Source organism: Liolophura sinensis, chromosome 6 (assembly GCF_032854445.1).
Source record: "Liolophura sinensis isolate JHLJ2023 chromosome 6, CUHK_Ljap_v2, whole genome shotgun sequence".
NCBI lineage: Eukaryota > Metazoa > Mollusca > Polyplacophora > Chitonida > Chitonidae > Liolophura > Liolophura sinensis.
Window position 1 is genome coordinate 43,981,503 of NC_088300.1, and position 27,648 is coordinate 44,009,150.

Sequence of the window (27,648 nt, forward strand, 5' to 3'; positions counted from 1 at the left end):
TCCATCGGGAAAACTATTAATCGTAGCTCAAACACTTTTAGGTGACGTGTTTTTTAATTTAAAGGCCATTGGTATTATGTGAGGTCAAAACTCTAAAATTACTTTTTCATAACATCTGCAAAATACACCAGAATACATGGAAATGATTTTACATCAAACTTCAAAAATTTTTATGACGTTACATATATGACAATTCTAAAGTTTTATTGGATCTTTTTCAAAGCTTTATGTAACTTGTATTGCTATAATTTTACTGAGAAGGATCCATGCATTGGTTCTTGAGAAGATGTTTAAAGGTATTGCTCGAAATTCAATTTAGTCGCCAAACTAAATGACCTAGAAAAACAAACTTCACAACAGTTGAAGATAATATCTTCGACAGTTCTATGTTAGATTTCAAAAAGCTGCGAATTGCAGTGGTCGCATACGTCAGTACAAATATAAAAGAGTGTAGCGCAGTCATCCAGGGCTAGAAAAAACACAAGAAGACGAAAATAATAACTTTAATATTCCGAGCAAGAAACTTGAAAGCCTAATGAAGAAATTATTTAATCGTACGCCCGTAGGCCTATAGGCACCAAATATCTAAATGGTACAACCGTTATATTCGTCGCCGTCTGAATTGCACAAAATATCCGCTTTATCGGCTACTAGAGCAAAAACTTTACAGCTCAGAGGTCATATCCGTTTTTACATGACACGTCTCAAATGGGAGATAGATACAAATTATTTCACAAGCCTATGGCGTTTTTAATTCGATCACGTGACGATTTATAACATATCATAAAGTAAGCTTTAAACTTGACAACTGACAATGACGGGCCCAAGTTGTGTTGTATGCTGTGCTTAACTAGGCCAAGGTCAAGGCTATACGTACTCTGGCGTTAATGCCATACAAAAAGGCCTACCGGTGCTTAATTTCATGTCACTTATCATCACGGGTTTCATTGAGTAATACTTTTAATAGCAATCTAGTCCTATACAGTTAGCCTATGTCTGCTACCAACACGTAAAGTCTTCCTCAGTTATGAACACTCAGCTAGATCACATGATCCTCGTGCACAGTCACGAGGTGTGTTGACAGGATAGGACAAAAAACAGGGGCGTAGCGGAGAAGTTTGTCCAGCACACAAGACGAGATGTCCAGCCGTCTACCGTCCTCGCCATCCCGTCAGCTGGGAACAGCCCCGGGCCTTGTGTCCTGCCCTGTTTGCCAAGCCAGGTAGAGTTATCAGCGTAATCTAGCACAACTCAGAATTACGCCATATCGGAGGGCTGGCCTCTAAATATCCATCCTTAGCACTAGGCATATAGCCAGTTTCATTCTGTCGAGTGCGTAGAGATTATCGTGTCATACATTTCTGCATCTATGCCACTTTACTTCATTCGTTGTTATGCCCATAAATTCTTCCTCCGTGACATTTATAGCCCGGAAAGACCGCAGTTTTAACAACAGGCTACATGGGTAGGCCTAAATTTAAAAAGTCCATCCGACCGGAATCATGAAAATTAAACTACTGGTATAAAAAATTCAAAGCCCTCCAATAGACAGTATAGGTTTATTTATACATACACACACACAAGCACATACACGCATACATACACGCATACACGTACGCATACATACATACATACACGCACGCACGCATATATATATATATATATATATTAATGATGAAGGAGGTTTTGAAGGTTGTAAACATTATTGCGTTGGGTGAAGGAAAGTCAGAGGAGGATACTGCAGTACGGTTGATATAACCTTGTACTATCACACTTATACTATCACATAGGCCTGCATGCACATGTGTATCTTCTCCGGCATATAATAGGATACAGTGGGGGGCCTGTGGCCAGCAGACATGGAAACGTCTTACAGCTGCGTGTGGACGGCCGTGTATTTCCTAACATTTGTATAAGTTGGTTGTATTTTTTATGTTTTTTTTTTCGCGTGAATGACAGTTGCACTGTACGGATTTATGTTTAAAAATTTTTTTGTACCAGTCGGTACGACATAAGCCAATGAACGCACTTTTGCTGTCGCATTATTTTTTCTTTTGTTTTTTTCTAAGTATCTCCTAATTCATCTTGTTTTACGTTCGTTTTGCTATATGAAAGCTATTTGTATTTCGTGTTAGAATATTGTTACTTTCACACACTTTGCCTTCCAGTCAATTCTATACCCTACTTGAATTAATGCTAGTCACCAAAGGATTTGAAAGTGCCTTTATGTCATGTATGTCACTGTTGTTGAATAGCGCTCGTATATCAGCTGGGTCCCATGTTTCAGGCATGTTCCATTTCCAAACCAACCTTCGGGGGGTGTGTTTGCCAGTCAATGTCAACAATGTTGTCATGTGTTCAAGTTTCGGGCGTCTGCGCCCTACAAAATCAACTGTAACGTTTACTGTCAATGGGAAACAGTACACAGGTGAGCTTAGTCAATTTGAACTGAGTAAAATGCCAATCACACTCAATAAAGAACCATGATCATTGGTACTGATTTAGCTCACATGATGATACGCAAAAGACATCACATCAAAAACCGCTTCAGTAGCCTAGTGGTTAGAGAGTCCGTTTCGAAGTCGGGAGACTCCGGGATCAAACCCGGTTCGAGTCGTATCAAAGATGTTAAAACTGGTATACTTGCTGCTGCCTCGCTTGGCGCTCAGCACTGAGAAACAGGATTGGTTGGCCAGGTGTCAGTATAATGTGATTGGTTGGGGTGTCATACCTCGTGTCTTCGGCATAATACTTTGGCGGCATGGGTTCACCCTGCCACAAGATGACAAAATATACACACATACTGACTGCTGGGCCTCATAGTCACACCTGACTCTAAAAGCTTTGGCGTTCAGGATGAAGGGGATAGTGCAACGACTGGTTGACCCGTATCAGTATGCTTGTTAATGACTCTGGCCCTGCGGCTTACTTGCCTTCAGTAAAGCGTCTCAGTGAAGCAGCACTAGATAAAAAAGCGGTGGAAATCCGTCCTGCAACAAGGAGGCACATTACATGCACTCTAAGGATTCCTTCGTCGTCATATGACTGAAACATTGTTAAGTACGACGTTAAACCCCAAGCACTCACTCACTCACCAAATCAAAACTGTCGTATAGGCCTATACGTGTGAGTGTTAATAAATACAGTTTCGTGAGCAAAGGCCTGCCCCAGGGATCACGAGGAGATCTTAGACTTAAGTCAAAATTCCAAACCCCTATAAAATTGTTATTTTTTCTTAAGTAATAAGGCAAAACATATTGCTTTTCATTCTCAAGTTATGGGTAAGTTATTTTACAACAAATTTCAGCAAATGTAGCGGAAAGGAACATACCAAATTTAGTGGTTGAAGTTTAGACTTAAGTATAAGATTGCTTCGTGATAGTGGGCTGTAGTGTCTATCCATGATGCCTTCATTTTAGTGGGAAGGTCTGTCAGCAACTTGCGGATGGTCGTGGGATTTCCCCGAGCTCTGCCCGGTTTCCTCCCATCATAATGCTGGCCGCCGTCGTATTCTTGAGTACGGCGTAATCAAATAAATAAATAAATAAATTCATTCATTTTATCCAGCGTCAAATATCGTTACGTAATTACCAGAATAAGCAATGTCGAAACAGTCAAGACCATCAGTCATTCATTATCAGCGTCTTGCTATCTGAACATTGCATTTCACTCAGTAGAGGCTATATACCATTTCAACCTCTTTTTTGTCAGCTGGAAACGAGCACAGCGCCACTACGTCTCTGAACCAGTTCCTAAGACAAAACCACGTGTCGTTTGGTACCAAGTTCATGTGTCGTGAGGGAGGGTGTGGTTGTTGTACTGTTGCCGTCATGTTGACCAATCCCGTGGACGGCAAGACCGAATCTGCATCCATTAATTCGGTACGTTGTACTCAGACGGGACTAAATATACCATGACTCCGCCCTACATTAATGGTTCATATTATTAATCCTAAATTGACGTAGATTCTTATGTATAAAGAGATAAACCACAGTCACAAGTATCTATGGTGACCTCTTTAGAAAGCTGATTAGTCTAAAATTTTCTGCCGGTCAGAGGTTCGAATCCCGGTGCCCCTGGTTCGGCATAGGTTTTTTGATAGCTGACGACAGTTTCTATATCTGTTATTTGCCCGGCAAATGGCGCCGTGTTTCATATAAAAAAAGTCACATGTAAAAGAGTGTGGAAATATGAGGATCTGTAGCCCAGTATACCAGAAATTTATCCGCCGTCCTCCCAAGGACAACGGACATCATTCATTCAAAATAAGAAAATACATACGCTGACATTGAACAAAATAGTACTCGGTTCCCCACATATTTCGGGACATATTCCACTCTAGTCATAGTTTATGGAACTCCACCCCTACAAAGGGTAGATATAAGTGGAATCTTCTTGAGAACGCCATACAACACTAAATCAGATTAATATATGTATAAAATAAACAGTACAAGAGCTATTACAGTATAGGTAACATGCGGTGTCTGCGTAAACTTGTGCATCCGTCACGCATCACGTATTTTCCTCCCGTCCCGCAGTGTCTCTGCCCTCTGTTTGTCTGTGACGGATGGACAATCACCACAGTGGAAGGAATCGGACAACAAAGAACAGGGCTTCATCCCATACAACAACACCTTGTGGATTATAACGGGAGTCAGTGCGGATTCTGTAGTCCGGGAATGGTTATGACAATGTACAGGTGAGATACAAAACCGAATATCTGCAGGTATCCATAGCTGTACCATATATAATGCATGTAAGCGTAAGCGTAAACCTCAAAAAGGCAAAGACGTGTGAAATACGAAGGCATATTTATTTATTTATTTATTTGATTGGTGTTTTACGCCGTACTCAAGAATGTTTCAGTTATACGATGGCAGCAAGCATGATTGTGGAAACCCACGACCATCCACGGATTGGTATAACTATTAATGAAGCCAAATAATATAGACGATCATGCTTAACATTTGAGTATTAGTCTAATTCTGCTCGTATTGATCAAATTAACCGAATGAAGTCCGCAGTGGATTTTTAAGACACTTACTGATTCCTTAATTGTTAATTGGGGGATCGATTCCACGACCTCAGCTTTGACTGTTTCTAAAAATTTGAAAGGAACGCTTGTCTATGGATGTTTAGTGATAAAATTGGAAACCCTTAATGAGTCTTTCACATTTTGAAGTTTGTAGGCTATAAAGTATATAATTTATGCACGATATCGAATTGTCCAATTTTGACTGAAACCAATATTCCATTGTGGAAGCGGCTCGAGATCTTTGCGATCTTGATCTTCGCCACTATTTTGTTAAATATGCATGTTCTCACCTGACAAAAGCCCCCCCCCCTCCTCCCGACAAAAAATCCACGGACAAAAACCCCTGCGGACACATGCCCCTCGATCAGTATTAAGAGTATAACATGAAACATCCTCCATGAAGTATCTTTCATATTTTAATACATGTTTGAAATCAGTTTGTACCCCCTTCTTACTCGTTCAAATTCCATGTATTCTGACCGTTTTGGGACGAGATAGAAAAGGGTTAATATATCTGCCAGAGCTATACAGAATGCCAGACCTCTATTCCAGGCTTGTCCGAAAACTAAAGAAGTCAAGTATGCTATACAATAGCTCTTTTGCTGCTTGTGTAAGATTTTTTCCCTACTCTAAGAAAGAATCCAGGACAAAAGCCCCCGCGGACAAAAGCCCCGATATGTGTTCACCATAACAGATATATTTAAACATTTAGATTATTGAGAAATTTAAAACAAATCATTTTCTTTAGAGATGTTAGGCTATAGCATGTAAATTATATTTCCGGAATAGAATATCAGCTTGCAGCCTGTGTAAGACTTTTTTCTATTCTAAGAACACAAATTTGATATACATGTCAACGTTTTCTATCCCGGGACCTGGCATGCTGAGGCGGCGCCCAGAGAGGTACGATAAGAAAAAGCAAACTTCAGAATCTCAGTACATTTCTGTAAATTTCCAAATCAAAAGTATAAAACTTGGTCGAATCACCCATAAAAGTTATTTGGCCATAAAAGAGATGGTTGCTGAGTAATAACCCTCCAAAAATGCACTCTCGATCAAAAGCAACAATTTTTCGTTCAAATGAGGCATTGTATTTTTTTTATTTACATTATGAAGATTAACGTTAACCAGAAAAATGTCTTCCCTGAACTTTGCTGTGTATATTTCTACGTGCTGTCACAGTTTCGTTTTGGTTAATTTTTGTCTTCATATGTTAAAAATAAACTTCATACTGTGATCAGTTTTGTCAAACTTTGGCAACTAATATCCGTGTTTCTGCCATAATCTCTCGGTCATCCTTCACAATACGGTGAACTAACGGAGTCACTGTGGTGAACAGGTTGTACCTCGAGGAACGGGTCGAATCTTTGTGGGCTTATTTTTTTTTCCTCTGGCAACATACTATTTGTGTGAGTAAAGATATAGGCTATCTTGCATTAGATAAGTTGAGTTATAGTAGATAATTGCTCAGTCATGGTACTACGTAACGTGTATAGCGAAATCATTCGAGAATCCTGGTTGAGAATACACGTGGCCCTCTAGCTATTGTTAACATTAACATGTTATGCTCAGCGTATATGGCCAAGTATATGGCCCAACATTTGTGATATATGTATTTAACTGATTGGTGCATAACAGCGTGCTCAAGAATTTTTCAGAAAGTTACATTAGTGGTGCATTGATATTCCCCATTCTACAATGTCTCATGCAAAAAGAGATATTTCAGCCTGACTGGAGCAGGCTACCAACTTCCCGATTTTATGAGTTATACATTGCTTCAAAGCATTCTTGTCATATAACAGGCAAAAGGAAGTAAAACAGAACTGAAAACAGAAATAGCCTTACGAGTGTGTCAGCAGCTGTCAGTCAAAGCTATAGTCAGTTTCGCATCTCGAGGTACACATTTTGTTTTGCAATGGGTCCCATGCGCCTTACCATACCAGGTTCTTTACATGCTAAAGCCTAACATCTCTAATGAAAATGGTTGATTCCAAATGCTTGCAGGAATTATGGTTTTAACCCTAGAAAACAAAAGAAAGAAAACGTACTTGTCTCGATCTTTCAGATTGTAGATGTTCAAAAACATGTAGCCAGTATTTATTTTTTTCCGAATTTCAGGGAATTAATGATACGTGTATACAAAAGCAATTAAAATATAATGGTTCCGATTTAACGTTAAAACCACTGATTTGTTTTATTTATCATATACATCCATGTAAAGCATATAAAATAGAAACAGTTACACAGTAACCTATAAAAACAAATTTTCCTCTCCTGCCATACGTGGGAAGATCTGCCAGCTACCTCCGGATGGTCGTGGGTTTCCTCTGGGCTCTGCACGGATTCCTCCCACCATAATGCTAGCCGCCGTCGTATAAGTGAAATATTCTTTAGTACGGCGTAAAACACCAATCAAATACATAAATAAATAAATAAAAACAGATTTATTATATTATATTCCTATTATTATTTTAAAGAGTATTCAAACATAATATTTTTCTTGTACACCAAAATATAATTTGGTTTAAATTTCTAAATAATCTAAATTTTTAAATACAGCTGTTAAAGTGAACTCATAAAATTGCAGAAGATGCCTGTTAACCGACTCAAGAAGCATACGTTAGGTCAGGGGTAATGTGATTCTGTGAATCATAGTAACCTATAACCTGTAAGCCATGCTGAGAGATTTCAGCCAGACAAATTGAATATAGTTGTGGATGCTTTGGAGAGTAAACATATTTGCTTGACGAAAAGCATTCGATAATAATATTATACATCAGAGAAAGTCAATTTTGCCATAATATTTAGAAATAGTATGTGTAGAACGTCTATGAGAGGAAAGCTGTTGAACCAGAGTGCCCGATTGGAAAAGATTTGATGACTAGTTTTTGGATGGCAAACGTAGTCACACTATATTAATTCCCGTCAAAAAATATTTAACATCATGTTTTTTAAACTGTTGGATATGTTTTATCGGTTAATTAATACGACGGGACTTTAATTTGTCCGACGAGGTTTTTGTCCGCTGGGGTTTTGTCCGCTGAGGCTTTTGTCCGCTGAGGCTTTTGTCCACCGGGGCTTTTGCCCGCCGGGACTTTCGTCATGGATTCTTCTCACCCTGTATTCCGAACTGTTAGTTAAACCCAAGAATTCGTCCGGTATATTGAATGTTCACGACAACGTGTTTGAATTAAAAGGAAATATTTAGTCTGACGATGTTAATAAGCAGGCCTGGTTCTTCTCCATTCTAGTCTGCTAGAGAACAACCCGAGCCCTACAAAGCGGTTTGTGGAGGATGCTTTTGACGGTAACATTTGTCGATGTACAGGTAGGTTCGTTATTCTGTACAGTTAGAAATTTGTAATATCACAGTATTATGTCAAGATCTAATCTGGGACCATTGTACACAGTTATATAAGTTGACTGTCGACATCAGAGACGTCGCCAATGAAAAGACTCACTTCACATAACTCGACATCTTCATCTTTCTTGATATATTGCCGCCTTATTGACAGGTTATAGGCCAATTCTTGATGCCATGAAATCTTTCGCCAAGCAAGTTCCGGATATTGAGGTTAGTATACATTTCGCTAGTTGTTAGATAAAACAGGCACCAAAATTCCACCAAAGCCTTCTGATAGACATTGGAAATTCTACACTGAGATATAACAGAAGTTATTGGGTGTATCAGATATTGTATACGGATATTTTGTGCCATTAGTAATGAGACAGAATTGTTTTTCCTCACCAGGATATACGGACCAAAGTTTGTAAGAAAACTGGCAAGCCGTGTGAAGGAGGATGTTCGTCCCAGAATTCCCTCCACATCCTGTCTCAGGATGCCCAGTGGTATCGTCCTACATCCCTGTCAGAGCTGTATCAAATTCTGGGTCAGCATAAAACTGAATCGGTCCGCCTTACATTCGGCAGCACCGCTTCAGGTGTGTAATGTTCTCTCCCATGGTTTTACCTTTGATCCTGAAACTTTTAATCATTTTCATTATTTCATAACTATGCAGACCGCAAATGTTCAACATTGTTTTGTATACGATTCGGGCCCTATAATCAGTTTTATTGTGGAAAAGTTTTTTGCTTCTATGTACGGCCTTGCCTGAAGGGTTTAGACCATACCTATGAAGCCATTTCAAGACTTGCAAGAATTCATTCTTGTATATTTTGCATACTGTTTTTAGGCGTGTACGGTGATTTGGGACCATGGAACTACCAGGTCATTGTGGACATACATGCCGTTAAGGAGCTCTCCACCATCGCTGTAAGTCAAGAACTCATATACCAGGGTTTGGGATTGACTATCGTTGTCGTTGGGCCATCTTAACGCTCACAAATAAATAACTGACTACAATTTAAACTGAAGCCAAATATTAACAACTGTTATATACTCTGTTTAATCATGATAAACATAAAGGGTAACTATATCAGTATTGGACTCAAATGAACTATATATTGAATTAAATTATCAGTATTTTTTCTGGCAACCTCTGTACTAAATTGATTGTTGTGTAACTAAAGACGTAGATCAAGGGCCACTTTCAGAAAGATGTCGCACTTGTACGATATCGCACATATAAGACAATGGTACGTTAACAGTGACGTACAAAATATCCTACGGCAAATGTACGATAAAAAATATCGTACGCTGCTTTGTGAAACTGAGCCCAGGGACTTCGTCCAGAAAACTTTAAAAAAAAAGGAAATCTCATATACCAATTCCCATTTTTCCTTCTAGGTTACGAGCACCCTGGACGTCGGCGCCAACCTCACCCTGGCCAATCTCATACAGCTATTTTTCAGTAAATCCACACAAGCTGGGTATTCCTACCTCTCTACGATAGGAAGTCACCTGAGTCGTGTGGCCCAGTCACAAGTCAGAAACGTAATATCACCTTATTTTCACAGGTCTTTACAGAGTGCGATTTATAGATCATTAATTCACACGTCGAATGCGACCATACACAAACGAAACGGACCAAACAATGTTTATGCAAGTTGTATCTGGGGTCTTAGATTTATGTCTAAATTTCAAATCACTTAAAATGTGTTATTTTTATGTAAAAAGGTCAAAATATTGCCTGACAACGTAAATTCTTGAAAAGTTACAACAATTTAAAACTAAAATAACTGAAAGGAGATACCAAATTTATAAATAGTCTTAAGTTTATGTTCGCTTCTCGATCTCTGGGCCTGATGTGTTTCTTTTTAACTGGACAGTTTTTTGTTGCATATACAGCTGGAGTAAATAATGCAGTTTAGCATAAAGTGACATATGTGTGAAATATTATGCCATATCTTTTATGTCTTTTTTGTACTTTGGACTAAAGTTAGTTTGGCTTGACACTTGACATGTAGGTTGGCTCTTGGGCGGGTAACCTTGTCTTGAAGCAAAAACATCCGGAATTTCCCTCTGACGTCTTCATCTTGCTGGAAGCAGTTGGTGCTACACTTACAATAGGTAAAATGTATTGTTAGTCACTTATCGTCATTTGATAGAAGATCCCGCGCGTTTTCCTCAATCAGGAGAAATGAACTCGCATGTTCAAAACTACCCCAAACTTAAAGGGGGAACCTTAACAATAATGAATCTCGTGTGGACTGGGTGACATTAAGCAGTCGACAACACTCGAGGGGCAGTTTAACTTTCCTTGAAGACCATTCAGGGTCCATACTTATGAAACGTCTTAACAGCTACAAATTAAATATTGTCCTATAGGAAGTTTGAAATTTGTACGCTGATCCTTTAATGCTGAACAAAGTACCAACCAGATTTTGACTTCTTTCCTGTTCTGAGTTTAAGCCCTTGCAATTTATTACTTAAGTTTGAAATTGATCGCGATAAATGCTGACCCTGGTTCCAGAATCTTGAAGCTATATTAGACTTTAATCAGACTTAATCTTAACTTGTGGTATTTGAAAAGTTGAAAAATGAAACAAGCCATGCAGGTGTACTTTTCCTTGTGTAGGGATCCTCGGAAATTCAGTTTCATGGAGGTATTAATATGTCTCATCTTTTATATTTAAATATCATGTGTTCTGTGGACATACATGTAAAAAGTTTTTGTTGTTATTTGCTTTACAAAGGACCTAACAGTGAAACGGTAACGCCGCTGGAATTCCTGTCTACTGACATGACCGGCCGTGTGGTGGAACAAGCTCATCTTCCGACCCTACCTGACAAGACTTATGTCAGGACGTACCGTGTGGCGCCTCGAACTCAGGTCAGTTAAAAAAGTTCCATGTCTCTCTAACTTTTAGCCGGGCGGTTTCTTGTTTAGATCATTGGTAAATTCCGCCTTCAAGGTCAAAACAGGATTTATCTATCATTAAAATTGACAGATGTGTGGAATATAAGACCAGATCATAATCTGAAGTTAGGTTTGGCAAAATATTGTGGGCTCTGTAATTGATTCGGGGCCATCCTTAACCGAACAAAATTTTGCCAAACCTAAAGTCAGAAGAATTTCAAACCACATAATCTGCTAAGATGTGCGATACAAGTTTAAGTTGGTGTGTATGCTTTTCCAGAACTGTCAAGCATATGTGAATGGTGCATTACGCATGAGGTTAGACAAAGGCCCCAGCTTCACAGTCCTTGAACAACCATCATTGGTGTTTGGTGGCATCAGCAAAACACTGGTATGTTTTTTTTTGTTTTTTTTTTCATTCCTGAAATTTTCAATTTCTATTTTTATCGCAATTTTATGACTGAATATCATTTGAGTCAGATGTAACACGTGTAACATATAACATTCGAAGGCTGTCATTTACTGCAATTAAAAGTATAGAAAAACGATAAAAGTAATCTTGTGAATCTTTTTAGACCAACTGATGTTATTCAATGATTCTACACTGCGTACGTGTTCCACATAACTATTTGTGTTTTTGGGCCTCCGTGGCTCAGTCGGTTAGCGCGCTAGCGCAGCGTAATGACCCGGAAGCCTCTCACCAATGCGGTCGCTGTGAGTTCAAGTCCAGCTCATGCTGACTTCCTCTCCGGCCGTAAGTGGGAAGGTCTTGCAGCAACCTGCGGATGGTCGTGGGTTTCCCCCGGGCTCTGCCCGGTTTCCTCCCACCGTCGTATAAGTGAAATATTCTTGAGTACGGCGTAAAACACCAGTCAAATAAATAAATAAATAAATATATTTGTGTTTTAGGTTCACGCCACGAAAACTGAGCAGTTTTTGACAGGCAAACAACTTGGTGATCAAACTGTTTTACAGGGTAAAGATGTGTTCAAGTTATTGTTTTATTGCATGCCATGACACTGAAGACTTTGTTCATTTAACAGTTTTTGGATAACAGCCTCCTTTCTTTATCAGTTACTTCTCTAATATCCGCATTACATAGGTCTAATGTTGTTTGATATTTGAGTCATGAGGTGTGTATTATATAAAACGGTGATGCGGCGAGGATAGATATGTAATCTATAAAACAAAAAAGCACTTTATCGGCTGAAACCTATCTCGGCTTTTCACACCTACCACTGAAACAAACCTACATCACAATGAAACAATTATGAAACACCTACCTACACCTGTTTATATTCTTCCAGGTGCTCTGAACACGCTGTTCACAGAGCTATTACCTGATGATGACCCGGTGTTTGGTAGTGCCGCCTACAAGAAACAGCTAGCCGTGGCTTTTCTTTACAAGGTAAAGCATTTACACTATAATACAAGACTTGCACAGAGAGTAAAACCAGAGCAGTGACAACAGTGTGATTGTTGGCAAATGGTCACACGTAATTAGTGAAATAAGGCTTCTTGTCAATTTATCTCAGTTTAAGATTTTATTCTATTTATTTATTTATTTGATTGGTGTTTTACGCCGTACTCAAGAATATTTCACTTATTTGACGACGGCCAGCATTATGGTGGGGGGATCCCGGGAGAAACCCACGACCATCCGCAGGTTTTCTGGTAGACCGGTTTTATTCTAACTGTTCATGTAAATGAAGCAAATAGTAGCAAATTACACACCAAGGAGTATTACAAGCATTTGTTCAGTTCATAAATTGAATATTGTGAAAGTTATATCATCCACATGCAATTCACCATTTACATGCTTTCACGGTAATGTAGCTGGGGAAAATTGCAATGTGCAACGTATATAATGAGACACTTATCAGATTAAACCAGATTATCTGTTGTCTCTTTCCGTTTTTTATTTCGTGTAAATTCAGAAGAGGATAAAGTACACATTTATGCATTCGCACCTTGCGATCTTCTCATTTCCTGCCATTTTGTCTCGCGTCAGTTTTGTTTGGTAACCTGCAGCGCCAGTGTCGACCCCAAATACGTCAGCGGTGGAAACAACCTGGTCCGACCTGTCTCTTCCGGTCAACAGTCTTATGACACTCAGAAAATGGAATGGCCGATCACAGAACCGCTTCCTAAGCTTGAGGCTAAAGCTCAGGTGAGGTATAACTACCTGTAGAAGTCCGGAACTATTGACTTTAGGCTATGGAAGCTGATTAGCAAGGCTCACAGATATTATGCTATTTATGTATTTGATCTGATTTTTATCGCCTTACCCAAGAATTTTGCACTCAGATAACGAGGGTCATGCTATGGTTGGAGGAACCTGAATGATGTTGGAATAAATGAAATAATGATAATGTTGTGAGAAGTAATTGAACTCCTATCAGAGCACCATACTATATGATCGTGAAGTATATATCGTCTCTTGGACTGTAGGCACACCTAAGCTGTTAATTCACACATCTATATCTGCTGAATGGCAAAGGTCCTTGATGTAACAGATTAATTATCAACTATTAGTTATTTTTACTTATTGTAGTTATATATGTGATAATGAAATGAGAGTTGTCTCTGAATTTTCTTGTTCCTAGGCAACCGGAGAGGCTGAGTACATTAACGACATTCCGCCTATTGATGGTCAGCTCTATGGCACCTTTGTGCTCAGTACAGAAGGCAATGCTCAAATCCAGACCATCGACCCTTCAGCCGCTTTGGTATGTTACTTTACTAACACTCCATGAAGTCATATATTGCTTAAGGGCACTGTGCATCGTTCATTCCTTTGATATCGAAAAAAAACTTCTGATGTGATTCATTAAAGTCTATGAACTTTGGTAAATTTGTTTAACTCATCTTGACCTAAAAGTGAAGAATATCGAACTTTAATATGCTCAAAAATGATCCTTTCTTATAATTGGCCTTGCCAGTATTAACCTGGAAAGTCCATTTTGGTTGACGGCTGATGTACGAATATTTGTTTAGATGCATATGTTTAGCGGAATATTCCGCTTAATTTTCAATATGTTACCATAAACTCTCGCCAGCTTACCATCACCAAGACTAATGCACTAGTATTTGAGAATTTACAATGACTTCCTTTATAGTTGAACACAAATGTGTAATATTGCCCATTGCAGAAAATTCCAGGCGTGGTGAAGTTCATTAGTGCCTCTGACATTCCAGGGGAGAACAACTGTTCGCCATTCGGTGCGGCTGAAGAGGTAAAGCTGATATGGTACAAAGTAGGAGGAAACTCTTAACTGTTAATAATTTCATTGTTAACAGACTCGTGTTACATAAATAACGACGTTCTAAATATGAGCGAATGGCAAGAAAAACACATCGTTTTCCGCTGTTGCGCTGCAGTGCTTGTGTACTGCCTACGAGCGTAAAAGTGTGACCTACTTACAGGAAAGAACAAGAGTACATAGCTTTTGACCGCATTGTTAAAAGCGAGAGTAAGAGAATTATGTGGTGCTAATGTCGCCGTTTTGACGCAGTTTTAATATACACCATGAATGGTGCTGTTTCAACCCTGTTCATATTTTTTCCAGATATTCTGCAGTGGAAAGGTTGAGTATGCAGGTCAGGCTCTCGGCCTAATAATAGCTGGTGAGTATTTCATATTTCTGCAGAGATGTTCATCATTCCAAGATATTAAACGCAGAAGAGAAACAAAAACTGTCAATCTGATTGCATGTTTCCATGAAACATTTCCAGCTATCTGATCACTGTGGTAATTTATACAACACTACCTGTTACAGAGAGTTTAGCAGCGGCTGAGGATGGAGCCAGAAGTGTGAAAGTGACATACTCCAACGTCCAGGCACCGATTGTATCAATCCAAGACGCCATTGATAAAAAGTCTTTCTTTCCCAAACCGGGAGATGTTGTTGTGGGCAATGCTGAAGGTAGGACACCACTTCTGGTGTAATTCATGGTCCGCACAGTACTTTATCAATTATATAACGTTATAAATGCAGTGGGATTATATTTTCTCAGTGGTTTAATGTATTGTTACTCTGTTCTTGTCAAAGGCTTTTAATTTTACAGACGCCATAGCGAAATCGCCGAAGTCTGTAACCGGAAGTGTCAGCATGAGTTCACAGTATCATTTTCATCTGGAGACACATGTAAGATTTTCGTCCTACAAGTCGCTCTAACATGGTCCCTTTACAAATCTTATTGTAACCCATCTGTAATTATTGACAAGAGTATTTTTGTCAGCTCACAACTGTACAATCTTAGTGGCAACTTGTTCCGGCATTTACAGAGGTACTAGTATAATCTACTTTTGATATAATCTCTCACCTCTACTAAACGTCCTAATATCTCACTTTTTCGTGGCTCCCTCGTGATACTGTTGGAACCAAGAAGGTATATGGGTGATACTTGTATATGGTGATCATAGGTCAAGTAGGTTGTGTATTGGATATTCCACATGTGTTTCAGGGGCATCCGTGGCTCATTTGGGTAGCGCGCTCAGGAGCCTCTCACCAATGCGGTCGCTGTGAGTTCAAGTCCAGCTCATGCTGGCTTCCTCTCCGGCCGTACGTGGGAAGGTCTTGCAGCAACCTGCGGGTGGACGTGATTTTCCCCCGGTTTCCTCCCACCATAATGCTGGCCACCGTCACATAAGTGAAATATTCTTGAGTACGTCGTAAAACACCAATCAAATAAATAAATACCCCATGTGTTTCAGAACATGTTTCATGACCTGCTGTATGTTACGATGGTTATATCAGAGTTAAGAGATTTATTACTTGGTCTTTGATGACTACAGATCAGCCAGTGCACGCCGACAGAGGGCGGTATGTCCATTGTGGCCAGTACTCAGTTCCCGGATGGTAGCCAGACAATAGCCGCTAAAGCCTTAGGGGAACCAGTCAGCAGGTAATATATGGTGAACTGAAGGCCACAAAATACCATTAGAATCTTGAAGTTATATAATAAAAAGACAAAGATTAAAAAAATTGTGAGGAGAACCTTCCACCAAAACAGCTGTGTTTGTCTGAATAGATAAGCTTGGGTTTTTATGTCGTACCTAAACGAGTCATTTGGTGTGGGTACATATACTGTGTCAGGGCGAGTCCGTGTGCTGCCGTCACTAAAGTATCTTGCCGAAAACACCAGGCATGACATCCGACTAACCAGTCCTGTTTCCTTGCTATAACCTCTCAGTGCTGAGTACCATTTTTAAAGTGTTTTGTATGACGTGTCCCGGCCAAATAATTATGAAAATTAAAGATAATAAAATAGGGATGACTGTATAAATGGTCCACTGTTAGCAAGTGGACTAAATTTTTTACATGTCCTGCTCGTCGATTTGTTGATAAGATTGGTGTTCCAAAAAAGAGGTTTACTGTTAGAGGCTGATAGCCTCTGATGGCTGATTTTTAATATAGTCTCCGAATAAGTACAGATGTTTAACAATTCTGAATTTGCCGGTTTTGTGTTTTCACAGTATTGACCTTAGTGTTCGTCGTCTTGGAGGCGGTTTTGGGGCAAAGATACTGAAGAACTGTCACGTGACAGCAGCTTGTGCGGTGGCAGCCAGATTAACAATCAAGTAAGTGTTGTGAGCAGCAATGATTTTCCTATGGATTGTGTTCCAGTGTGTACTGTTGTTATAAAAAATACAACAGTAATGGGTCATGTTACCCAGTAGAGTTGTGGCAAATTTTCAGTGTATTTCTTCCTTGTAGCATTTCATAATCGACAGTTTTCTGGCTATCAAGTTTTGGGATTTAAGATGCTTATGTTTACATTACGTTATAGTAGATTTGCATAATTTTTGATTTGGACACTCGTATCGCAGGCTAGAATTCGCTCAACTAAATCACTTCGATTGTGCAGCGTTTCCGCCGTCAAAAATTAAAGATTGAACACGAAACAGGGTCGTCAATATCCAAGCGGTCAAAAGCACTGCTCTTCACATACACAGCTCTTGTCCACGATACCTACTGTTCAAATTTAATGCCTTGTCTTTAATAGATAGCTAGATACTTGTCAAGGAACTAAGGTTGTTTCGGCTAGTTAAATTCTTCAGCGCCACAAATAAATCACATAATTCAACATAATAACAAGGACATAACGCGTGACAGCGTTTCGTTAAAATACAACGTTTATTTTCAGGCCGGTCCGTTTGATGGAAGGTCTTGGAACCAATATGGAAATGGTGGGCAAAAGACCAGCCTACCGGGCAGATTATCAGGTACGCTTCTCTATTTTTGATAATAAAGTACAGGGTATAGCGTTCACACTGGTGTCATCAAATAATGCTTTTTAGAAATTTTAGATGGTTATGGAAAGAGGCTGATACCATAGATCACAGGGGAATTCTATACAGTCGCCAAAAAAATGTACCGGGAGCGAATGGTACAACCCTTTCCTATACCTCCTGTATTCCTTTCTTGCTCGCCTGTACCAAATACAGGCGTCACTAATGTCATGCCTCAGTGTCCAGTGACAGTGAAAACAAGGTTAAAATAAATGTTAGGAGTGGTATCTTAAAGGTACTGCATGTATAAAGTAATGTAAATTTAAGCACTTGATGTATTGAGCTCCAGTTACTTTCCAATACTATATTGTTTTGTCTGTTGCAGGTCGGGTTTACCGAAGATGGCCAATTGAATGGTGTGAAGATCATTTACTACTGTGATTCCGGGTACTCTCCTAATGGCGATACCTCTCCCACAGCAACACAGTTCGGGGATAATGGTGAGGATAAGGCTCTGTCTAACTTTCGTCAGAAGAAGTGGACAAGTGTATAAATGAGCAATAAGACATGTTATTGGGAAAAATATTTTAGAGGCTGTGTGGTAGTGTTTGTTGGAGTATATATATTTTAGTTATATCACATTTGTAGTTTCATATCTAAAATGTATGTGATTTCTCCCTCCAAAGTTTACCACTGTGATAACTGGCACATGATCCCCACCCCTGTGAAGACGAACTGCCCTGGTCACACAGCCGTCAGAGGACCAGGTAGGATTTCTTTCGTTTATCTCAAATAACACTCATGTTTGAGCAAGAAAGAAAAGTAATTTATGCATATGTTGACTTATTTATTTATTTACGTGGTACTCAATAACGTTTTTACTTATACGACACCGGACATGAGGAAACTTGAGTTACCCGGGTACATTACAATTTTTGGAGCAAACCACCGCCTTTTGTCAGGTCTCGGACAAAACTTCGTATTTAAAGACGTAGTCAAACCAGCGAAAGGTGGATTCGAATCATATACTACCAAGGACGGACTAAAAAGAAATGGCCTAGCTCAAACCAGATACTCTAAATTGATGCAGTGATAGGATGTGTCATTACTCGTGAATATTTCGCGATCGGAACTTGATGTAGTACTTTAAACTGCTGTCATACAACAGCCTGTTTTAGTTTAACACGGGAGTAGTTCAGAGAATAGGTCGAGAATGCATGCAGTATATACCATGTGCTTGAATTTACCCCAACGCAGTTCAGAATATGGGCAATTATTGTATAATAATAATTGCACCTGTGTTGACGGTTTTTTGCCGTATATGTGGTTGGAGATTTTCTTCGCAGAGGTAAATTGGAATTTGGTCGTATCCACAGGTGCCACGCCGGGTATTTTTATCATGGAAACCATCATCGAACATGTGGCTAAATCCCTGGGCAAAGACCCCACGGCCGTGAAGATTCTTAACCTCTACAAGAAGGGACAGGTGAGACATTAACCACGCTGTAGCAATCAATTTTCCTTCTTATCATATATCTTCCCTACGAACTTTTCCAAAAGTCTTACCTCTTTTTATTTATGTGAGCGCAAATTCTGTTTGCAAAAAATTACAGCTGAAAGCCCATGTAATATCGTTTAAATGCGGCTTACTGTGCTAAATTTTAGTGTTTAAGTGGATATCTTTGCAAGAAGTTGTGGTTTAGAAAGCATATAAAATAACTATTATGGAAAAGATTCTGCTTCTGCTCCTTTGTATGTAGTTAGCAATAAAACAACAATGAGCCATATGTACAATAAGTTGTAAAATATGTAATTTAACAATAAGAAAGATCTTTCATTTGGATCTACATGATTATATACTGATGTTGCAAGACTTGCCATTACCTTGGTATTGCGTGTTTTCAGACAACACCGACTGGTATGTACTTACCTTACTGTAGTATTAGTGACCTGATGACTCAACTGGACACCTCTGCCCAGGTCAGTTCTCGAGTACAACAGGTACAACAGTTTAATCAGGCCAACAGGTGGAAAAAGAAGGGACTGTCCGTGGTGCCGGTCAAGTATGGAATCCTGTGGGAAGGCGGCTACTTCAACTCGCTGGTGGCCATCTACAACGGAGACGGCACTGTAGCTGTCAATCATGGTGGCGTGGAAATGGGACAGGGTATTAACACAAAGGTATAAAGTTAGGATGAAGACAGATCACCTCAAATGCAAGCTTTTTCTCTATTCTTTTTATGGCATGAGTTGTTTCTGTTCTTAACATAGGCAAATAGGAGTATTGTTGGAACAATGATAATTGTGGAGTAACAAAAACGTGGAGTAATGACCTCAATTTTTACTTTGTATTCTTTTGTCTGTATTGGATTCTCTTTTGGGTTTTTTTTTAAAAGAGTAACTCTGTTGATATATTCAATATAAAAAATTAAGGAGGGAGTTCGATGTACGTGCTGGCTGATTGCAACTTCTGTGACTGACACTTGATGTTAGTACCGCTTTTTCTTGTTCCATATCTGGCGGTTTTTTCCACTGTTACACATGAATGGGGAATTCTCATTTCACGTCTGCAGTTTGCCACTATTTCACGCCTCTATGGTGTATTTCCAATTTCACATCTGCCATGTTTACCCCCTTTTCACACATATATTTTTTCACATTTCACAATTGGCGTTTTGTTCACCATTGAGATTTTCCAATACACCTACTGTTTTTTTCCTGTTTAACGCTTCATGTTTCTTTCCATTTCATAGTTGACATTTTCCCATTGCTCAGGTAAGCCAGGTGTGTGCTCGTATTCTGGGAATACCTATGGACCTGGTCAAGATTAAGCCCACCGACACTTTATCAGCAGCCAATACGGGGGTTACCGGTGGGAGCGTGGGCAGTGAACTCACCTGTAAGGTGAGACATACCCTAGGAAATAGACACTCTGTGTCATATCATTTTTTTGGACATGAGTATATTTTAAAATCGTTTCTTTCCGTCATTTGCGGAAGAGAGACGCAGTGAGGTAAATTTGTGTTTCAATTAGTGTCCTCGATGGAAAATCTGGCAAGTAACGTTGTGTGTCTGGAGAAAGGGTTTAATTTGTGCACAACATGACGTCCATTTCCCTAAGATCAAACAGGACAGCTTGGAATGACCAATATTATTGGTTAGGAAATCATTTTTATTTCTATTTGTTATGTTGTGGAAAATTATACCTGAAAAGGCTGGTGTGTTTACACTTACGACTCCATGACTTCGTGTCACCACGATGTGCAATGTGGCTTTAAACCATAATTATTCATTCATTCATGACTTCTAGACATCCTCAAGTGACCTGGAAAGCGTGAACAGAACAGGCATATGAAGCATACAAGAAACGTTGCCTTCAAGTGTGTGATCAACCATTAGGAGCCCGTGGCTCTAATACATATACCACTGCGGTGACAGTGTCTAAAATAGGAGAAAAAACGTGATCCCTGTACATTTTAATGATACGCTCAATAATATATTGGACATGGGTCAGGATGACATCCTGGTTTATCAGTCGAGCACTCCCAAGTGACTTAGGTGTTTTTATCTTCCATGCATATGTGCGTGTTCATATGGCGACAGGCTTCTCCGTTTTCCTGTCGATGATCATTACTTCTCGATAATTCTGTCCCAAAACTTGTTGATACGATTTCATTGGGTTTCTTGTTTGGCAACATCATCCTCTCCACACAAAGACATGCACGTGACTTTGTCGTTGAGGATGGCTCAAATAATTATGCCCGAGGCGTGCATGCGACTTGGTGTCGCTTATGGCACAAATCATAATTGTATACGTGTATACCATGTGACTTTGGTGTCACCTATGGCTCTAATCGGTCATGTGGACTGGCAGAGAGTTTGACCAACATGTGTATTTCATTGTTTTTCAGTATTGACCACTATATAGAGATGGCATGTTTCCTTTTTTCTTCGCTGTCTGTCGCTCTTTCGGCCGTTAGGGCCCTTTAAAAACAGCTCCTTACTGATAGCTCTTGTTTATACTAAGTCCGAGTATATAGTTCCAAGTGAGGTTTTGCTAGTATTGATACCTCCACGTATACTTTTTGTATTATACGTGAGACCTTGGCCTCCTTTATTCTGTCAGTAACTGAATAGATTAGCTGTCTGTTGGCAGTATCAGTATGATGTATCGTGGCTGATGGTTTATCTGCTTGACACAGGCTGTCATGGAGTGCTGTCAGATGCTGGTAGCCCGGATGGCCCCCGTGAAAGCCAAGATGAAGGACCCCACATGGCTACAGCTCGTCCAGAAGTGTTTCTCGGAGGGGATAGACCTTACGGCCAGATACTGGTGCGTCCACTCTACCTGATTGCTCTCGTCAAAGGAAGCGCAGCAGCATTGTATTAAACATTTACCTTGGTTGTTCCCCGTTAGGGTTCAGTCATCAGTTCCACTGGTCCCCATTGATATCAGTCAGACTAGTACTCAGCTTCATCTACATATGAACGTGTGTTATATACATAATTAGTAAAGATAAATATCAAGCCTGACGGTCCCAGATGGATAAAGCATTGACCAAGCCCTCGCTGTACAACCATTCTTTAGAGGTGATAATTGTGTAGGTATTCTTCGACCGATACTATTTTTTATTTCTGGAAATGAGTTTTTCAATTGTCAATTGTTTTTCAAACCATGGCAGAAGAGATCTATTCACTCAGAAAGACATGTCCCATCCTACAACAGACAGTACGAAATTTTGTTCTCACTCAGCGCTACCATTTTCTCATTCTGCTTCAATGAACATAAAATAGAACATGAAACATTGAACATGAAACATTGAACATGAAACAGCATAGATAGTAAAACTAGAACAGCGACGACAGTGTGGTAGTTGGCAAATAGTCACACGTAACCGGTGTCATTTCTAACTATGACTTGTGTAAATGGTTGAAAACTACCAACAAAAACTAGCCCCCTTCCCCCAGCACCATGGCCTAGGTAGAATTAGTTAAAGAGGAAAATCGCAGTGTATGTAATTGCAAGTTATTAGACGTTACTGGTCAAGAAGTACTCACAGTGCTGTGTTGTCATCACATTCAGTGAGCAATCAAACAGCTTATGTCCAGATGTAGGGCAACATCCGGAAACGAAAACATCATGATGGCGCAGTATTTCTGCTTGTATTTTGTTGTATAGTTTTCTTTACTCTTTCGCTCCTATCTTCTTTTTGGAGATAAATTTCATTGCGACATGCTATGTTAACCTCTTTTTTAACCTCTTAACATTCAAATGTGCACCGAACGAATAGGGACTTAACGGCCAATAATCTCTGCCACATTGATAGGATAGTCTTTGGTTAATAGGGTGGTGATTAGAACTGTTTATATTGAGAAGGAAGGTTTTTCTCAAGGTTTGACGGCACTGCCTTCCCTCAGCGAACACAAATCTCAGCGAATCACCGATCGGCATGCAGCCAAGACAGAGAGCTGACATATCGAGATCAGAAATGGCTTCACAAAATCATAGCCATTTATGTCCACTGAATTAATAATTCAGTTATCTGAACCTCTATTTCTGCTTTTTGTGGTTGGTGACATTTGCTTTGCCCTTGCTCTGAGTGTGACGTTTGTTTGTGAAGTACAACAACAACAACGCCTGTATCCGCCTGTTCCGTGCAGGCTTTATCAAATATAAAAAACACTCAGTTGAGTACCATTGCAGGTAATATATTAAAACGCAGTGTTAACGGGGTACATAAGTGTCCACCCAAACATGCGAACTGAGCTAAAGAAAACACATCCTGTCACAAGCTTTGGCTTCTAATTGATAGTGTGATATATACTATAGTTATCCTGTAAGTCTATAACTTCTTTCTCGTCGTTAAAATTTCGCTCAGCTGAGGAATCAGGGTTGATATTCATACTGTAATATAAGTTTTTGTTCCTTGGAAACGAAACTTCCATCATCTGGTCATTTCTTTTCGAAATCTTATGAACTGAGAGATTAAACTGTTCCCAATGTCTGAATTTCTTCCCCGGAACATGTAGGTTGTTTCCCAAAACACAGTATGAATTCCAGTACAACTCGTATGGTGTAGCGTGCTCAGAGGTTGAGTTTGATGTCCTTACAGGGGAATATCTCCTCAACAGAGTGGATATTCTATTTGACTGCGGGGAAAGGTAACTTCATTTTTTTCACCTCTTGAAAATTGTAACTGTGATAAGTAAATAGTGGATCATTCAAATATAGATGCACATGTGCTCTACCTCATTTTAAGTTATTTATTCGTGTTAATCCATATATCGTCTTAAATACTCTTTTAACTCTTTGTGTGATGAACTAAAGTAATTGATTGTGTAATTGATCCCCATGTACATGCATTAACTAGCTGTTTGGGTGGCTTGCCTGTCTTTAGCATTAATCCTGCCCTAGACATAGGTCAAGTCGAAGGAGCGTTTGTCTTTGGACTGGGATTTCATCTTCTAGAGGAAACCTTATACGACCCTAAGACTGGACAAAATATCACCAGCGATACATGGGTAAGAGGGTTTCCATCTTTTAGGGGAAACTTTATGCGAGCCTAAATCTAACCTTAAAGTCCAGCAATTGTAATCCATGAAAGGGCGTTTCAGGTCGATAATTGCCAGACCCATGTCCAAAACAACATAAAATACATGGGTAACAGGTATAAAGTCACTGATGGTCTATAAAGCCATAACATCTCGTTATGAGGGATGGATCCAACATGCCGGGTATCCCACCGCCCCTTTTCGTGACAACTTGACTAATCAATACATTCTCGGCAAAAGCAGTTGTGGATGCGTGAACGTTGAACAAACGTAACCGATGTATGGAACATCCGACTGATTATTTTCAGCAGTTTCCCTGAGGAATGGGCAGATATATATCATACAAGTAACGAATTCCTCATCACTAGACTGTAGGTCAAAAGCTGAAATCAAGTGTATATGTTAACACTGAGAACATCTGACAACGGTTATATTATGTCTAACACAGTTTAACACAATTCATACGTTACTCATCATACTGACCTCTCGAATTCTTATTTGAGTTACAGTTTAGTCGGGCTCTGGTTAACCAAGAACAAACCGTGTTTAAGATTAAAATAGCTCGGTGCCATCAGCACATACATATATGTGAATCAGACTATCAACCTACTTAAAACGGTTGCCGCAAAGTTCAGTCATATTTCGAGTTAATCCATGGAGGTACATGTATGAATATTTATACCTCAATATACTTAGACAGATACATTAATGTCAGTTTAATTTTATGAGACGCATTGTGCTTGTATCTATTTAGACTGTTTTCACTATGCACCACCATGTACTGAAATTGTTGACGCAGGATTTTACAGTATTTCCTTTGGGTAGGGATTGGATTTTGTCTCAAGACCAAAGATCCAGACTTCAGTCTGTAACACATTTTGGTTTCATCAATTGACAGACTTACAAACCACCCAGCAGCAAAGACATTCCTGTCGACTTCCGGATACAGCTTCTGAAGAATGCACCCAACCCACTCGGGGTCCTCAAGTCTAAAGGTATTTTATCGAATCTGGCACGATTGCCATTGCCAGAGACAGTGACAGATATTTGATTCATTCGTCTTGAATGTTGTACTCAAGTACTCAAGTGGGGGTAGCCGGAAATAATCAGCACTGTTCACAACTTCCTGACTGTAGCCATAGTATTCCATTACCCGTTTAGTGAGCCTAGATATATATCATATGTGTGGTGGCCTCTCTTTGAGGCATTCTTCTAGTATTCCGGAAAGAGGACACGAGCCATAGTTTCGAATTAAATGGGAATTGTTTATCTGAATTCTACGGCGTTGTCGTCTAAACAGAATTTACCACTTAAAAAGAAATAGCTGTTTTGATGCCACCCATTTAAGATTTTATGCTTCATGTTTTTATGTTAAATTTTGCTTATATATATGAAGTAATTATATGCCTGTCTACCCTTGTCTTGCAGCTGTTGGGGAACCCCCACTTTGTTTGAGCAGTTCGGCGTTATTCGCCTTGAAGCACGCAATCGAGGCTGCTCGGAAAGACGCTGGCCAAGATACGCCCTTTGTGCTCAGTAAGTGACATAAGCCGTGTTGTTTGTTGAACGTCTTGTTTGTTCATTGTCTTGTTATCCGACTCGCTCTTTGACAAAATTTTACGAAGACATTGAAGTAAAAAATTATATTATTTAAAATTTGAAGGGCTTTCAGTGAAATATTTAGTAAACTGAAAGCAACTTGTTCGAATGACCTGAGTGTTAACCATTGTTTAGTGTAAGGTAAAAAACAAAACTCACTAGTTTAGTTTGGCCACAGGTACTTACGTCTCATAATTCTCATTTTCAGATAGCCCAGCTACAGTCGCAAGACTGCAGGAGAATTGCTTAACAGCCGTTAGTCAGTTTGTGTACAAACCCTAATTATTTCGTACTTAAGTCATATTATTTTAACCTACGGATAGCTGTGGGTTTCCCAAGGGCAGTCTTCGGTGTCCTGCCCCCATATATGTTGACTGCTGTCATACAAGAGAAATATTCTTGAATATTGTGTAAAACAAAAATCAACAGATAAATAAATAAAATATTATTTAAACCTTCGAACTGTGAGCATAGAAATTACATGTATGTGATTACGCCGCCTGACACCCTATTATAAACAAATGACCTATTAAACGCTGTATATTAGAAGATGACAAAACGTCCATACACACATTTGTAACTGTGTACAAGGATGGCTTCTTAGATATGGTTTTGTTCAGCAGATATAAGTAAGTTGTGTTATCCGTCAGAATGCATGTATTTGGAGTGTTCATGTATTATCCTCTTGATACCGTCATATAAACCGCCTAACTGTTTATCCAGCTTCCCGCTTGCTAATATGCCATATATCTGAGAACAATGAAGGCCATCATACACAGCTTGTTTCACTACGTCCATGCACAACATGTTATTGTACCCAGAATGTTGTTGTTTAATGTGAGATAAGGTTGTATTACCTATGGTTGTGCGCATGTATATAAGTATATTGTATAACTATTTCAGAAACATATTTACGCAACGTAATGTTTTGTGGTCACGTTTGGAATTACATTTGTAACAATCCAATTGAAATGCGAATTTTTCTCCTCACCCATATATATAGTATAGTCGAGGCCAGTTTGGGTCTTATAATAAGTATTTTCTGTATATTTTGCTTATACATTTGGTGCAGTGTCCTATGTTATTTTACGTTTGTATACACAAAGCATCGCTCCACAAGCTTGTAAAACATATGTTGTATTGGCGCATTAAATATACATTGTCCAGTCATTTACCAGTCTTATTTTTTGACAATCTGTCAACAGTTTGGTTCATGAGTGTGTCGTCGAGAACTCTCATCTAAAATTTGTAGCTGAGACGTTACATATAAAGATTGTGGCAACCATGCTATAGGGTTGAGCGTGTGCATACGTTATACATCCTCGCCACCAAGAACTAACCGTGAAAAATCACAGGATCTATTTGTATTACATGTTGGGATTCTATTTGTATTACACGTTGGGATTCTATTTGTATTACATGTTGGGATTCTATTTGTATTACACGTTGGGATTCTATTTGTATTACACGTTGGGATTCTATTTGTATTACATGTTGGGATTCTATTTGTTGTACGTAATAACTTGGAATAGGAATGCCGTACACCATGCGATTTTCATTAACCACTTGGAATAGAACATGTTTTATTCCTCGCAGTTTCAGGTGAGAACTTGGAATATAGCATGCTCTATTCTTTTGAAAATGGCGAATATTTTGTGATTTTCACAGTTAAACTGTGGTGTTATCGTGGATAAACCACGTGCCTGAGAGGATAAATTACTTTTTGATTTAAACACTATGTGTTGGTATTGATTTTGTCAATCATGATTAATGATGACTAGTTTAGACTCCAGCCCATTCCGTTTTCTGTGTTAGCAGAGTAAGACAAGGTCAAGTGGTTTCCATTGTACGCGGGTTTATATCACCCAATTGTCATCACTTCATCAACAAATAATCACTCATTCAATAAAGTGTTATTCTTGCCATGGCTGATCCTCCTTTTACCAATGAGGTCGCAGGCTCGAATC

At 39.3% G+C, this 27,648-nt stretch overlaps 1 protein-coding gene across 1 annotated transcript; it reads left to right on the top strand.

The window, feature by feature from the left end:
• The first annotated feature begins 1,139 nt into the window (after positions 1-1,139).
• On the top strand, positions 1,140-27,353 carry LOC135467244 (xanthine dehydrogenase-like). Its single transcript, XM_064745009.1, is given in 35 exon segments — positions 1,140-1,222; positions 2,288-2,378; positions 2,380-2,428; positions 3,712-3,881; positions 4,539-4,699; positions 8,287-8,363; positions 8,551-8,609; positions 8,787-8,976; positions 9,229-9,308; positions 9,783-9,929; positions 10,403-10,505; positions 11,132-11,268; positions 11,576-11,686; positions 12,205-12,271; positions 12,603-12,756; positions 13,189-13,465; positions 13,902-14,024; positions 14,448-14,531; positions 14,865-14,922; positions 15,075-15,221; positions 15,364-15,443; positions 16,094-16,203; positions 16,775-16,879; positions 17,446-17,524; positions 17,916-18,030; positions 18,217-18,297; positions 18,907-19,016; positions 19,436-19,711; positions 20,306-20,434; positions 21,733-21,863; positions 23,561-23,692; positions 23,929-24,052; positions 24,981-25,077; positions 25,511-25,618; positions 25,890-27,353. Coding segments are annotated over 35 exon segments (4,119 nt in total). The 3' UTR covers positions 25,964-27,353.
• Positions 27,354-27,648: the final 295 nt, after the last annotated feature.